Source organism: Elephantulus edwardii, unplaced genomic scaffold (assembly GCF_000299155.1).
Source record: "Elephantulus edwardii isolate Elephantulus edwardi_28Jun2011 unplaced genomic scaffold, EleEdw1.0 scaffold00077, whole genome shotgun sequence".
Lineage (NCBI taxonomy): Eukaryota > Metazoa > Chordata > Mammalia > Macroscelidea > Macroscelididae > Elephantulus > Elephantulus edwardii.
In genome coordinates, this window is record NW_006399827.1 from 14,238,534 (window position 1) to 14,255,158 (window position 16,625).

General features: G+C 50.0%; 1 protein-coding gene across 1 annotated transcript; it reads right to left on the reverse strand.

Moving 5' to 3' along the window:
* Positions 1-558: 558 nt before the first annotated feature.
* On the reverse strand, positions 559-14,611 carry CCR7 (chemokine (C-C motif) receptor 7). The gene is made up of 3 exons (XM_006889421.1): positions 14,602-14,611; positions 6,357-6,406; positions 559-1,635 (listed from the first exon to the last, which is right to left on the reverse strand). The coding sequence occupies exons 1-3, from the start codon at positions 14,609-14,611 to the stop codon at positions 559-561; spliced, it is 1,137 nt and encodes a 378-aa protein (XP_006889483.1).
* Positions 14,612-16,625: the final 2,014 nt, after the last annotated feature.

Below are 16,625 nucleotides of genomic sequence, written 5' to 3' on the forward strand. Positions count from 1 at the left end.
CCTGCTAAGGAGAGGCTAGGAAGCCACCATTTCTTGCTTGCTTTGATGACAATAGCCAAGGAGAGATGGAGGGGGAGCTTCAGAAAGAGTGTGGCCCATTGACTTTCCCTTTCCCTCCCAGGTCAGACTGTCTGCCATATCTATCTAGTCTTGGAGGCAAAAGCTTGTTTTCTGAGAGACCATTGCTTCATCCTCAGAATCTTAAGGGAACATCTTTCTAGGTCAGAATGTTTATTCAGAGGACTCACTGGTCCACCTTCACTACTTAACCTCTCGCCACCCCTTCATACCAAATCACCGAGTTGTTTGTTGACTTTCACTTTTGGATTGGGAGACAACAGCATTGGTTTTAGAGTGTTGCCACTTCCGGTGCTAGCTTCACAGAGTGTCTCTTTGCAACCATGTTGAGGTAGCCAAGAATGAGGTTAAGCCGGCTCCTGAGGCACAGATGTCCGCTCTGGCAGAAACATTAACTGTCTTTCCTTCAGCAGCTTTGGGGTCCTGTCCCCACCACAGGGGCTCTGGGAGAAATCCTTCTAGTCCAGGCAGCGGTGCTTCCTATGGGGAGAACGTGGTGGTGGTCTCAACATCCACGCTCATCGAGGAGCGCCGGGTGTGCCGACAGGAAGACCACTGCCGAAGCTGCTCCTGGCTGAGGCATCCCAGGTCCTTGAAGAGTTTGAAGAGGTCACTGCGGAACTTGACACCGATGAAGGCGTACAAGAAAGGGTTGACACAACAGCGAACACAGGCCAGGCTGTAGGTGACATCAGAGGCGATGTTGAGTTGCTTGCTCAGCTCACAGCTGCTGCCAGTGATATTGAAGTTGGCCACCGTCTGGGCCAGGACCACCCCATTGTAAGGCAGCTGGAAGACTATGAAGACCACGACCACGGCGATGATCACTTTGATGGCCTTATTGCGTTCGTAGTTGCGTGCCTGGAGCAGGGTACGGATGATGACGAGATAGCAGAAGCTCATGGCGATGAGGGGGATGAGGAAGCCCACCACCATCTGGGCCACCTGGGTGGTGATCAAGGCCTCCACGTGCTCGGTGATGAGGGAGCATCGCAGTGTCTGCTCACTGCTGCTCTTCTGGATGCCGCTGTACAGCAGCTCTGGGATGGAGAGGACCACGGCCAGAACCCAGATGCCCACACAGGAGAGCTTGCTGATGAGCAGGACGCGGGCCCGGTGGCGGTGGGCTGAGACAGCCTGCACGATGGCGACGTAGCGGTCGATACTGATGCAAAGGAGGAGGAGCATGCCGCTGAAGAAGCTTATCTTGTACGTGCCAAAGATCAGCTTGCAAAAGTGGACACCAAAGTCCCAGGACTTGGCCGCGCTGTATGCCCAGAAGGGAAGGGTCAGGAGGAAGAGGATGTCTGCCATGGCCAGGTTGAGCAGGTAGGTATCCGTCATGGTCTTGAGCCTCTTGAAATAGATGTAAGTCAACACGACCAGCCCATTGCCCAGCAGGCCCACAAAGCAAATGACTGAGTACATGACTGGCAGGAACCAGGCCTTAAAGTTCCGCACGTCCTTCTTGAAGCACACCGACTCGTACAAGGTGTAATCCACCGTGGTGTTTTCTCCGATGTAATCATCTGTGACATCATCTTGGCATAGGCACACCTGGCGGGGGGAGGAGGGAAAAGAAGGTAGACAATTCAACTTAACTATTGTTGTTAGCTGCTACTGTGCTGGTCTCTAACTCAAGATGAGACCACGCACAACAGAAAGGCTCCCAGCATAGTGCTGTCCCTATCATCACCAGCTTAGCTGTTGTTAGGTGCTGTTGAATTGACTATGACTCATAGTAACCCTGTCAAAAGATTGGAACCTCGTACTATTCTGTGCCACCCTTACAATCTCCCACATGCTTGATCCCAGGGGTACACAGTATCAATCCATCTATCTCCTTGAGAGTGGTTCTCTCTTACACAGACCCTCTCTCTTTCCCAGCATGGTATCTTTTCCCAAGAACTGGCCCCTCTTGATAAAAGGCCCAAAGTATATGAGATGAAGTTTCAGCTTAGCTGTGGTTGTTATTATGTGCTGTCAAGTCAGGAGTGAGTCATAGCTGACCCTCCAGCGGGTTTCCAGAGGCTATGAGAGTGGCTCAACTTTCCACCACGAAGCAGCTGGTCGATTTGAACTTTGGGTTGGCAGAGCAGCTCCTAAAACTAGGCCTAAATGGTGGGACGGTGGGGTCTATGGTTACATAGCGCAGTGGCTTCCAAGTGTAGGCCACAGATTAGCAACATCAGCCTTACCCATGTTAGAAATGTAAGTTCTGAGGCCTCACTCAAACCTTAATGAGTAAGAATCTCTGCAGATGGGGCTCAGCAATCTAGGATTTTCTAAACTCTCCAGATGATCGTTTGGTACAAAATCAGTGCATATGAAGTATTTTGTTAAGATACATATTCTGACTCAGTCAGCAGAATGCAGGGGCTGAGATTCTGAACTTTGAGTAGCAAGAGTCTGATAGTGTCAGCCCAAAGAGTTTCAACCTTTGTTAGCTGTTGTTGTGTTGTTATGTACCATTAAGTCAACTGCTACTCACAGTGACCCTATATGAACAATAGCTCTGAACCTTGCTTATGATGAGTCGATCTCACTATCTCCAGTACACCTGCCTCTATTACCCAGCATTGATTCAATCCATCTGATTCAGGGTCTTCCTGTCCTGTGTTGTCCCTCCACCCTTCCAAGCATGATGTCTTTCTCCAAAGATTGGTCCCTCCTGGCAACATGCCCAAAGTATGTGAGACAAGGCCTCAAAATTCTTTCCTCCAAGAAGCAGCTTGGTTTCAACCTCTTTAGGACAGATCTGTTGGTTCTCTTGGCAGTCCATGGTATGTTCAATACTCTTCTCCAGCAACAATGCAAAGGTATCGATTTTTCTTCTATCCTTATTCATTACCCAGCTCTCTGATGCATAGCAAGGCAGTTGTGAAGATGATGGCTTGGATCAGGTGCACCTGATTCACTAGACTGACGTGACACCATTGCTCTTCAGCACTCTAGAGATGTCTCTGACAGTAGATTTTTCAAAAGCATTTTGTCTTTTGATTTCCTGACTGCTGGTGCAAAGACTGTTGATTGTAGAACCAAGCAAGCTGGAACAGCTAACCTCAATTTCTTGTTAATAGTTAATCTCAATCTCTTCTTTATAGTAGACTGGAAATATCTCAACTTGACTCAGTTAAACACACTTTATTTCTCTGAGCCTCGGTTCTCCTTTCTGTGAAACAGAGGGGAATAATGCTTCCTTCCTATGGTTGCTGTGAACTCTCAAACTTGTGGACACAGATGTCTAGTCCAGGCTCTGGGATATCAGAGGGGCGGAGTCAGTGTGAGACCTTCCCCTTCCTTTAGAAGAAGCCAGCAAAATTTCATCCCCACGGAAGTTTTAAAAGAATCTAGTAGAAAGAGCTTTCCGGGGTGGGGGGCTGTCTATTAAATACCTCAGCCTTTGAGGGAAAGTCCTCCTTGGAGTTAGGATTGATGTGAGCCTGGAAGACCAGAAAGTCCCACTGGGAGGCTGCTGAAGCAGAAGTGGTGGTTCAGCAGAAGTCTGTCCTTTCATGCAGGAGACCTGAGGTTCAATTCCTAGCCAGTGCACCTCAAGTGCAACCAACACCCACCTTCCGTGGAGGTTTGTGTGTTGTTATGATGCTGAGCGGGTTCAGCAGAGCTTCCAGACTAGAACAGGCTAAGCAGGTCTAGGATGTGACTAGTGCAAATAAACCGAGAACTCTGAACCACGACGGTCCAAGACACAGCTGGACATGAGAGTGGATCAGGACAGGGGCCCGTGTTTCTTTCTGTGGTGTATGGGGTTGTCATGACTTGGGGGGAGGGGTGACTTGATGCAGCTAAAATGCATAAGTCACTGAAGCCCTGAGCTGGGGACAAGCTGCAGTGATCATGGGGTGATGAGGGACTTGGAGCCTTTTCAGGCTCCCTGGTGCCAGCAGAAGCTCAAGCAACACATGAGAAGTGCCTCAGCCTCCATGACTATGAATGAGCGGATGCTGGGCCTGCTGGGGACTGAGCCTCCCTCAGCTGTGAGTCCTCTCTGACTTCCCCACCTTGGCAGCTGCTATCTCCCTCTCTCCCTCTCTTCCACGCAGCCTCTTCCGGCAGATCCCAATCAGCCCGGCTCAGCTGCTGGGGCTTTTTTTAGCCAGTCTGAAGGGCTGGGGGGAAGGTTCAGGGAGGCCTGCTGTGATTTTATCAATGAGGGAGGGCACATGTGCCAGCCAGTGCCTGCCTCAGTCTGCACAGCGAAGACACCACCACAGCACGTGCATGGCAGGGAGCTGGTGGAGGACCCTGTGTAGGAAGCACAAGTGCCCCAGAGTGGGGGATGAGAGAAGGCAGGGCTGGGTAGTGGGCACACACTTCAGAGAGGCACACTCTCAAGGAGGAGCTGCAGAAGCAAAGGTTGAGAGTTGACCAAGTTTTGCATACATGTCACATCCACATGTGTAAGACTTCATGTGGGAGTGGAAAAAAGAACGCTAGGCTTGGCGGTCTGGTTCCTAACCTATCACCCCAAAGATATCTCCCATCCCTTCAACGTACAGCCATAGACGACCCTTTCAGACCCATCTGAGCCCTGCTGGGGAGCTGGGGACACTTGGGAGTGGAGATGGTGTTCTTAAGGACCCTCCTTCCCATGGAGGTCTTTGAGACCTCTGAGTGCACTGGGCTCCTAGCAGCTCTTTAGTGGTTTTCCAGGAAGGAGAGGCTCAGAGAAGCCACTTTTGTTTGCCCAAGGACACACAGCTAGGAGTTACCCAATCCTCAGACTTCCCTCTTCCTTCCTCTGTCTTTGTGACTCAGGATGGATTCATCACTGTGGGGCCTGGAGAGGCTGAGGAAGACAGGATGCCCAGGAGCCCTTTCTCTGTGCACTGCTAGCTTGAGGAAAAAGTCAGAGGCTTTGCCTTCTGTCTGCTCCGCCATGACATGGTTACAGCCTGGGGCCTGGGAGAGGCGTACTGCCCAAAATCCACCCATGGAAAGGCACTGCTCCCAATCTCTCTGGGTGCTGCCCATTACCCAGTCCTGCCTGCCTTCTCTACTCCCCTCCCCCCTGCCGGTGCCCGTCCTTTGCTCCACTCACCCACCACCCCCTCCACCCACAGGCCCGAAGTCTGGATGTCTGCCGCCCACAGCCCCACCACATCCTGCCTCCTCTGAGCGCCCCCTCCCCATTAAGTGAAAAAGAAGAGCGAGCCAGGGCTGTCCCTCAGCTCCTCCCCAAGCTTTCAGCCTTCACGTCAGCAGCCCCTCCAGGAGCCAGGGCGGGAGGGAGTGGTGATGGGGAAAGGGGCCAGTCTGTGGGCTGCAGCCCAGGCTCTGGGGGAGCGTGGGGGAGGTGGATCTGGGATGGGGTTTCAGGAATGGTGCCCAGCTCGGGGCCTGCCTCTGGCCAGAGTGCCTGGAAAGAGGCCCCTCTGGCCTCCAGAGCTGGGCTGGAGCCAAGTCCCAAAGCACGCACTTCAGCTTGGCTGCACTTCCCCCTCCAGGCGGGCTCCCGCCCGACAAGCGCGAGAGGGGGGCTCCGTCAGTTATCGTTCCTTATAACTCTGGCACTTGGCGGGGGCAGCTTTTCTGTCTCTGCTTCTGAGATTGATAGCAGGAGCGCTGCACACGGGGGCGGGGGAAGGGCTTTGTGGCTGCAGAATTTGAGGCCCTGTAACGTGTGCGCATGAATTTTCTTCCCCTCCAGGTCCCAGGCTCCCCTCCACCCTGTCCTTTCCTCCCTCCCTCAAGTGGGGCTCAGCTGGATCTGGGAGGGGAGTCATGATGGAGGTAGTTAGTGGGGAGTAGGGGTAGGAGAAAATGACTTTGGGGTGATTAGAAGAACCAGGGTCCTTTTCTCAGTTCACTATCTAGTTGTACATGTGCGAGTGTATACGTGTGCTATGTGCAACCTGGTGAAGAAGGAGGGAGGCTCGGAGAAGTGACGTGGCCTGCTTTTTACAGCTCTTCTCCAAACGTGGTGGGATTGAGTTACGGTCTCCCGGGTGGCGTTTATTGGAGGTGGGGTAGCGAACGTGATGGGAACTGATTTCCACATGTTTTAACTTAAATGGAGAAAAGGAAGTCCAGAGAATATCCGTAGCTCTCCAGGGTCACGCAGCAGATGGAGGGGGAGAGGCCATCAGCCTCATGAATGGCCGAGGGGGATGGGAGTGGGGGTGGGAGTGGGGATGGGGGGTGGCGTCTGAGCCTCTAATTTCTTCCAGCAAATGCTGCGCACTTCATGGGAGGGGGTGGGCCTGGGAGCGGGTGGTGGAGGGGGGAACAGAGCCTTTCCTGGCAGGACATCTCACCTGGAAAACCACGAGGAGCGCCACCACCAGCATGCTTTTCATTGGTTTCCCTGCAGGAGACAAGGCGAGAAAGTTATTACTTCGCAGGGACGAGGCTTTGTTATTACAGAAAGCGGAGGAGAGGGGGAGAGAGACGTTGTTGGGAACTTTCATCACAAGCTCCAGGCACTGTGTCTGCCCAAATAGAACGGCAGAACCAGACTGTGCCTTTGGACACCTGGCCCGCCGCCCAGCACCCCCTCATCTCCTCCTTCCCCATCCACTCCCCAAACTAGGCTCTCTCTCCCCCTTTCATCAGTCCTTCTGGGCCTTCCCTGGAGTCTGAAATCCACTCCTCAGGGCTGAGCATCAACTGACCCTAGAACTGAGTTGCCCCCTTCCCGCTCTGTGCCACCCAGGACCTGAGCTGGTGGTGGCAGGGCTCTGTGTGTGTGTGTGCGTGCGCGCGTGTTCATGCCCCAGCTTTGCTGACAGCAGCCATGACTGAAGCCCCCAGTGTTTCTGGAGGAAGTCCAGCTGAGGAAATAATTGGGTGGACGAGTGAGCTGCTTGTTGGCCTCTCAGTGATGGGAGAGTGTCTGCAGGCCTACAGGCTCCTCAACACCCACTTATTCAGCCAACAGTCTATAAGCACGTTTAGGTTGTATGCCCCACCTCCTCAGCCTGCCAATGGGGCTGTTGTTTGTTATGTACCATCCAGACAGAACCCACCCGTAGCTGATCCTGCAGTGGGTGTTCAGAGGCAGCAAACTGCATGGGAGGAGACTGCCCATCTTTCCTCCTCAGAGAAGCTGGTGCATTTGAACCGTGTGTGTTTGGGTTGGCAGTTCAAGTCCTTACCACTAGGCCACCAGAACTAGCTCAGGCCCAGAATCAGGGAGCTGTAGGCTGATGAATGAATGAATGAAAGAACACTTGCTCTTCTGAGGACAGAACATCAAGATACCTATAGCCTGCTGGTAGTAGGGTTCAGGCTGACTCTACCTTAGAATCTGCACATTTGGGGCATATGTATATGTTTTCTCTCTTTTTACTTTTAGTTTTCTAATCCAAGACCTTAGGAGATAGGTGGGTGGGAGCATGGTCAGCTTTGGGAAGGTGCCCTGACTGGTCCTGTCCACAGGAGAAGTCGGTGTGGGTATATTCTATATGTCAGGAGGATCCCTTGGCTGTGGACAGCTGCCTGAGACCTCAGATTAGCACAAGGTGTCAATGCGCTGTGGATGGGCACATGACCACTGGTTCTGTTTTGTGGATAAACCTTCTACAAGACCCGGAGTTGTTTTCCTCCTGTGAGTGGGGGGGAGCAGGGATCCGTCCAAGGAGTGATATATGTAAAAGTCCTGTCTTACCTAAGACTGTGGATCACATCTGGGTTTTAGATCTTTCTTTGTACCTGGTCCTTGGTTCAGTGAGGTTCTGGTCCACTAGCAGGATTTTGAGAACCATCACAGGGCCAGTCTTACGAGGGATGGGGAAGAGCCTAGGACCCTGAGTCCAGTGTTGGTGGCCCTTTCCAGCAAGCATTCCCGCTTCCCAAGAGGAAGCAGTACATTCCCAATTATTTGTGCCTTTGGCTACAGCACCACCTGCTGGAAGTCCAGTTGTATGATACCCAAGTTGAGTTAGCAAGCCTCAACCAAGCATCCAAGGAGTCCCCGTGTCATAGCAGTTAAGCATTTGGCTGATAACCAAAAGATCAGTGGTTCAAACTTAACAATCACTCCGTGGGATGAAGATGTGCAATCTGTTTCTGCAAATATTTACAGCCTTGAAAACTCTGTGGGACAATGTCCCTTATCTTACAGAGTCACTATGAGTCAGAATCAACTTGACAGCAATGGGTTTGGGTTTTTTAGTTTTTTAACCCACAAACTGGCTGCTACTGAGTAGATTCTGAGTCATGGCAACCTCGGGTGTGTCAATCTGAGTAGGACTGAGCGCCACATGGTTTCCAAAGCTGTGACCTTCCAGAAGTGATTGCCTGGCCTTTCTTCAGAGGCATCTCTGGATGGGCGGTTAGCAACTGACTGTTTAACCCAGAGACACAGTGCAGTGTGCTCTAAGGAGAGTGCTCTGCCTGGGGGAATTCTAGGCTTGGGAGTTCCCAGGACAATGAGGAAGGACATCAAGTCACATAAACGAGTAGCTATTTCTCCTGCATCAAGGATCTTATCCAGCATAAGACTTGTAGGCTTCCTAAAGCACAGCACCAAGACTAATCACCTCCATCCTCTTAGATGTTTAGAGCTCTGTGTAGCCCTAGGACTCTGGGTAGGGCAAACTGTTGGCTAACCAAAGGTTGGAGGTTCGAGAGCCCTGGTGCTGGTGGAGTGTGTAATGGGTTAGGCTGCTAATTGAAAGATTAGTGATTAGAAAAACAACGTATATGAACTTTGTATGTAAACCAGCATAAAGTGAAAATATATATATATAATTGGAGATTTAAAACCACCAGCTGGCTGTTTTTCGAGAGAAAGACAAGCTGTCTTCGCCTGTAACAGGGAGACCTCATAGAGGATCACTGTGAGTCTGACTTGATGATGTAGGTTTTAGGCGTACCTCAGAAAGAAAGCCTCGAGATCTGCTTCTGGAAAAATCTATCACTGAAAACCCTTTGGCACAACCCAGTTCTCCTCATGGGGTTTCCAGGAGTCAGAATAACCCACTCAATGACAATTTTTTTTTAAAAAACAACAAACAAACAAAAAACCACCACAAAACAAACACCCCATAAACCTGCCCTGAGAGGCTCTGGTGGCCTAAATAGTGAGAACCTGCACTCCAATCCTGAAGGCAAGCAGTCTGAAGCTGCTTCACGGGAGAAGGATGGGCAATCTCCTCCTGTGCAGTTTCTATGGGTTGGTTCACAAAAACGATGATGGGCTTAAGCATAGCTCGGAGCGTGGCAGAGTCGAGTCAATGGCTCCGAACTACAAGCGGGACAGTGTCTAAGAAGCTCTAGTGGTGCAAGAAGGCAAGCAGCTGTAACCCAAGACCACCAGTAAGGTGATAAAGCGTCCTCCCTTCCCCCCTTTACATCTATGCCCCTGTTCAGCATGAAGAAGCCAGAGTCGGCATCCAATTCCCAAATCAATAAGACAGTTGGTTTAATTACTATTGGAAAATGCTTGTCATTCCTCTGTAGCATCTGGTCCCCACTGGACCCTCATCATTTCCTTCACCTGCTCCCCCCACCGACCAAACTGTGCAGCTCTGCAACTGCATCCTGGCCCATCCTCACCCTTCTGCCCCCAACCCTCACCTCCTTGTACCCCCAATATGTTTTTCCCAATAAAAAAAATATTAAAAAAAAAAAGAAGAAGCTCTAGTGGTGTAGTCCTCAGTGTGTTGTGCTGCTAACCAAAGGGCTATGTGTCTCCTCCAGTGGTTCAAATCCACCAGTGGCTCAGCATGAGAAAGCCAGGTCGTCTCCTGTTAAGATTTACAGGCTCAACAGGCGCATAGAGGACTGCTGTGAGCTGGAACCGACTTAGAGACAGTGCATTTGAAGCATGACGCGCAGGGTTTAGCACGGCAATCAGACCCTGCACCGCCTACTCAGACCTGCCTTCTGAGCAGCAGCTTCTACTTCTGGAAACAGGCATACTTATTCCACCATCACCAGCTTGTGCCTGAGTAGTCGTGGTTCTGGGTGGTGATGGATTCTTGGGTAGCAAGCAGCTCTCCTTCTCTCAGCCCCCTTCCTTGTGAATCACCCCCGTAGCTTTTGAGTCAAGGCCAAGTCTCTACCCTTAACTGCTGTTTTCAGGGTCCAATGCACCGCCCATCCCCGAGTGACTCATCTTGCTGTTGAGTCCTCGAGGTTTCTTTAAATACGTAGCCTGTGTCTTTCGGTTACTCTAGAGAAAGCCCACTCTGACTGTCAATGAGAACTGAGAAACCTCAAAGTTTTGATAAGTTACAACGGGTGAAATACGAGGAGCAAGAACCGTGTTTCTGTTTTACTCCTCTGACCTCTTTTCCAGGGACTGGAGTCAAGTGGTGGGAGGGAGGTGATGGTGGGGTGCATGCGTGTGTCCACTTCTGGGCTTTTTGGAGGTATTAGACAGCCAGGGTTCTTTAGGACCACATCAGGGCATTTTCAAGACAGGGAAATTTAGGGGAACTATGCTGTGTGGCAGACGGGGGCCTGGTCAGTGGCTGTGAGTCACATCACTCCTGCTGTTGGAAAGTCATAAAGCAACTGTTCTTGGGCAGCAGCTTTGAGGGACCAGCTGAGCTGGGAATCTGAGGGGTAAAGGAGTGGTTGGCCTGGGTGCTGGGTGGTTTCTGGGTTCTTGAGTTTCCAGTAATGATCATAATAGAAAAAAAAATTCCCTAGCACTCCAACCTGAGTCCCCCAGCAAGAGAAATTCCCACCAGCCTGGGAAGAAGGGGTTGCTGGCTGGCTGCCCCAAGCCCCGCACTCCCATGCCCATATCTCAAAGTCCTCACTCCAAGCAACCCCAGGAATCCAGGTGACCCTACTGAAGGGAAACAATGAGGGATCTAAAAGAAAGATCTCAAAGAAACAGGGAACTCCTTCCAGACAACAGCCAAGGATGGATAAGGGCTGTGTGGCTTCTAGGGATGTTGTCAGTGCAGTGACCCCTGGAACCACGGGGTCAGACCCTTGTGATCTAGGGGCCTTTTCATGAGGAAGTTTTCACAAGTCCTTTGTAGACTGAGTCTGAAAGCTCCGCTGAAACCTGCTTAGCAACATGCAAGCACCCACTGACAGACAGGTGGTGACTGTATGAGAGCTACATGGACTGGGAATTGAACCTGGGTCTCTTGCATGAGAGGTGAGAACGGAACCACTGAACCACCACTGCATCCAATATAAGACCAACTGCTTTATCCAATGATACACTTTACTTTTATGTACCTAATCACCAGTGCACACTCGTGTCATGCTTACAAAAGCCCTTTGCTTTTAGGTACTGCCCATACCTCCGCTTACCAATGAGGAAACCGAAGCGGAGGAAGATTAAGTAACTTTCCCAGAGTCACATAAACTGCCAGTGGTAAAGAGGGTTTCGAACTCATGACCTCCAACTGTAGAAATCGCACTCCTAACTATGCTTCTGTGCTGTCTGTAAGTCTTTAGGGGAGGAGCCCCTCATGACATCTTGTGACCCACCCATGTGATTCTTGTTTCAAGTTTCAGAGACTAGAAACTCAGAGAGGCTAAGCTACTTGCCTGGGGTAACACAGCTCTGGAGAGATGGGTCAGTTTTGAAGGAGACTGTGACACCCTGCATTTCTGCTAAGCCTGTGTATATGGGATTCTCCATGAAACATGAAGGAGATCTCCATTCTTCCACATCAGCTGGTCACCTGCTTTGTTGTTTCTGTCTCTTAATATCTCAAGCTGATCTTGCCTCTGCCCTGATATAAGGCTTTGTTGGTCCAGAGCTCAGTACAAAACACAAATCTCATGCTTTAACTAGTCTATTTAAGACAGAAAACGTTACCACCTCCACAATGCTTGCAGGATGAAGTTCAACACTTCCGAGCCACGTCACACAACCCTGCCTGTCCCACTCTCTTCCTCCCTGGCCTGGCTGAATATTTCACACATTTCAGCTTGCTTCTTTCTTCTCTCTATAGCTTTTGCCAGAGCAGGCCATCTGGGAGCCCTAGAGGCTGAATTAATCCTGGGTTGTGTGGAGTGTAAAATGAAATGGACTAGGATGCCTGCTAAGGGCATGTGCACCCTACTCACGTACTCCTCTCCACTTCCTAGGTTTTATCATTAGTTTACCTTGTTGGCCTCTGTTAACAATGGAGTTTGCGCTATTCTCTATAAGCTGGTCCTCTTTGCCTCTTTGTCTGCTTTGCCAACTCCTACACACCCTTCAAAACCCTCCTTAAATATTCCCTTGACTCATGTTCACCACAATCTGCCCTGAGCTTTACCTTACCTTCATCTGTACTGTTTTTTCTCTTAGTTACAATGGCTTCTTAACATGCTCCCATCTCTCTTCCCACCAGGCTGGCTGGCCAACCCTGAATTCCTCATAAATAACAGCAGAGTAAGTGCCAAACAAAGGGGAAGGATTTTTCAGCAGCTTCCCCACTCCACAGATTGCAGCCTTCCTCATCTTTCCAGACAGCTCCCAGAAAGCCAGCAGGATTGGTCCTTAATTTCTTCAGCATCCTCTCCTGAGACACCATTTCTGACCGCCTAGTGAGAGATGATCTCACAGGGCTCATTTTTGTTTTTCTGCATTTGTAAATTCTCAGATCTTAGGCATCTTTTCTCAAAGGCGGGGAAGGTACCTTGGGGAGGCTCATTCAAATCGCGAAAAGCACCAGCTCAGCACCAGTTGGGAGTTTTTCATTTTGTGTAACAGAAACTGGCCCCTAGTCCACCTCTCACTCCCTGCTGGGCAGACTAAGGAAGGGGGGGTGAACCGAATCTTTGTGGCCCACCCGTCCCAACGGCCCAGTGCCCGTTCTGAGCAAACAAATTTGCTCAGTGGCTTCCTCTGCTCCCAGCTCTTAGGCTCAGCTGTTGGGGCAATCTCAGGTTGAGTGAAGCAGCAAGAACACTTCTTCCTCCTGGACCAGAGATGGCTTTCCCTCTACAGCCTTAAAACCAACATCTAGCACCCAGACTTAGGTCTAGGGGAGGGTGCGGTGCTGATGCTGGCTCTCACAGGCTCATGGGAAACCATTGGACACATCTCTTTCTGATCTCTTGTTTGACAGGTACGGCAATAGCTTGAGTAGTGGTGGGAAAATTTACACTATGGAAATTGGCAAGAGCTACAAATCACTTTCTCCTTAGAAGCCAGTTTTTGCTGAGATGCTGCCGTTTCCTGCATGGTGGTCAAAACAGAGGGGATGGAGCAAGACTGTGGTCAGCAGGGAGGGTGTCTCAGGAGTGGAATTAGAGATCAATCTGTCTGGGCAGTGAGGAAATTGGAAGAGATTTCCCCAGATGAAAATCCACTTGAATTCTCGATGGTATTCCCTCCCTCCCTCCCTCCCTCCACATTTTCTGCCTACACCTTCCAGATGCTTGGAGACATAGAGATGAAATAACTCTGCCATCCAGGGGTGGGTTAGTGGATGAGCAACCCTTTACTGTTTGTTGGCTAGACGCTGACCTGGAGGTGAAGGCGGATGAAGCAGGCAGAGAAGATGAAGACAAGGAGGCTGTGCTGTGGTTGAGCAGGGGTGTGAGGACAGCACAAGGCGCACCAGGGAACCTTCACTTTTTAAAGCCAAACCTTTGTGGCTTTGAGGCCGCTGTGGTGCTTTGCTTGCTAGTGAGAATGAGCCATCTAGGCATGCAGCCTTCTTAGTCCTAGTCCATGTCTGACTCCCCAGCTGAGATTTATATATGGGGGTGGGGCTGAAAGTGGATGAACCACTTAGAGCCCCCTAAGTTCTTATCTTGCATTCTCTTTCATCAAGGCAGAACAAGAAGACTGAGGGTAGACCAGAGGAAGGGCTATTTTTTTTTTTCAAGAAAAAGAGACCTCTATATAATAGGTGGAATTTACTCAAAGGCTACATGAGAGACCCTGGCCGAGATTTCTCTAAGCTGAATGGTACTTGTTGTCCCCATGATGTTCTCTGCCTATCCCTTAACTTGCAAGAGGCAACAGTGGCAAGTACAGCAGAGAGAAAACAATCATAGCTTGCATCTGCTTTGCATTCTACTCTTTAGGAAACACAATTGCTTCTAATATGTTCCTGCTTATGACCTCAGAGTCCTAACACAGGTTCTAATCCTCAGCTAGTAAGGAGAGTTAGAGAATGGAGCCAGGAGCTGGTTCAGAAGCCAGAAGTCCCTAGAGACTTGTAAGTAATTTTACTGGAGGCGTCTGAGCCCCCTGAGAGTTTTTGCCTCAATGAAACTGGTCACCAAAGTTTCATAGGCCATCACCCAGTACCCCAACCTGGGATGAGAACAGGTGCTGACCAGATCAGAATCGAACCATCATTCTCAAACTTGCTGCCTTCTCAGCTCTCTGCTGTTCTAGAAAGACATCACCTTCCAGGAACCAGGATCCCCCAGACCCTGGGTCTCAAAGGGCAACAGCACCCACTACTTTTCAGGAAAGCAGGGTGCTATCTTCTGAAACCAACCCCAGTTCCCGCCAACCAGAATGTGATTTCTCTGGAGCCTCCCCTTGACCTCTCACCATCATCCCGCTTCCACAGGGCAGCTTGGAATCAAGGGGACCCAAGTACTGCTATTTCTCACCCAAGGAAACTCACTCACCCGGGTCCATGATACTCTCTGGGCAGCTGACAACATACAGGAAATCTGTGCAGGGGCCCCCACGTTCTGGCTGGTGGCTCCTTGTTTGTGGAGGAAGTGGTAGGAGCCCCTTTTAAATTGTGAGAAAAGCCTTACTCCTCCTCCCTGCCCCGCCCCTCCCATCTTGCTCCTCCCTCCTCTTGCTTCTCGCTGTCTAGGTCTCTTTAGCACCTTCTGGGCCCAAGTGGTATGAGAAAGGTGACAGAGGATGACATCCCCACTCAGTATAAAAAAGCTCCCTGTGCAGCCCACCAGGACCTAGATGAGGGGTCCAATCTGAGGCTGGAAAAGTGGGGGGCATTTTGTGATGTAACGTTAAGTATACAGCACAGATACCACATGCCATGTGCTAGGGAGTCAGAGATAAGTGATAGATGGGTCCCTATCCTTCCTGTTCCCTATTCAGAGTCACAGGGGGACCTCGTTTTCCAAACTACGTTACCCTCTGCCTTCAGGGCAGGTTTGGCCAATGGCTGCCAGTAGCTAGCTGGTGGATGGCGGAAGGGAAGAGGCTGGCAGGATGCTTCCCTTTTGCTCTTTCTTTCCTTTGCTTTCTCCTTTTGATAGCAGCCTTTTTGTGATATAATTTACGGGACGGGGGGGGGAATCTACTCCTTCAGAGCTTTTAGTATGTCATAGAGTTGTCAACCCTAACCCCAATAAATTTTAGGCTACTTTCTGTCCCCACAAAAGAACTTGGCTCAATAGCAATGGCTCCCTCCCTGAACTCACCCATCCCCACTCTGTCCTTAGCAACCACCAAGCTGCTTTCTGTTTCTATAGGTTTGTTTGCCTCTCCAAGAGCGTTCACATAAATACCTTCTTTCACTTGTTGCGTGTCATCAAGTCTATTTCAGCCCATAGTGACCTGGGTGATAGCGTGGAATTCAGCCATGGGAGCAAAGCACCAAAGCTTTTCTCCCTCGGGGTGACTGGTGGGTTCCAGCCACTGATTTTTATTAGCAGCTGATTGCATAACCATTACACCACTGGGGGTCCTTTACGTCACATAGCATGTTTTCCAGGTTCAATATTGTCTATTTTTGTTAATAATGAATTTTAAAATTTATTTATACCATCACTCACTTTTACATCAACCTTGTCTTGGCCTGTATCAGAACATCTCTCTCTCTCTCTAGTAAAGACAGGACAGTTTATTCAGACACAGGAAAGTTTATTAAGATAGAGAAACACCCTCAGAAAGGGAGAATGGGCCCATCTAGGGAGGAAAGGTGAGAACGGGCCAAAATTTCATTTCTCTTAGTAAAGAAATACTACTCCACGTTGTGTGCGGCACTCTGCTGGTGTAGTCTGTGGTGTGTTGCTCTGCTAAGCAGAAGACTATATGCCTTCAGTGGTTTGACTCCCCCAGTGACTCTGGGGGAGAATGGTGGGCAGTCTCCTCCTGTTAAGATTTACAGACTCAGAAACCTGATTAAGGAGCACTGTGAGTTGAAATCTACTTGACAGCAGGGTTATATGAGATGTATATGGAACAGCATAGCCACAGTTTGTTATGATCCACAGTCAAACGCCTTTGCATAATCAATGAAACACAGATAGACATTCTTCTGGTATTCCCTGCTTTCAGCTAAGATCCATCTAACATCAGCTACAATATCCCTAGTACCACGACCCCTTCTAAACCCAGCCTGGACTTCCGGCAGTTCTCTGCTGATGTGCTGTTCTAGTCGTTTTTGGATAATCTTCAGTAGAGTCTTGTTTGCATGTGAAATCAATGATACTGTTCTGTAGTTTCCACACTCAGTTGGGTCACCTTTCTTTGGAATGGGAACAAATATAGGTCTCTTCCAGTCAGTTGGCCAAGTGGTCGTTCTCCAGATTTTTTGGCACAACTTGGTGAACACATCCAGCGCAGCATCTGTTAGCTGCAATATGTCAGTTGGTATACCATCTATTCCTGGGGCCTTATTTTTTGCTATTTCCTTCAAAGCAGCCTGAACTTCTTCTTTCATCACCATAGG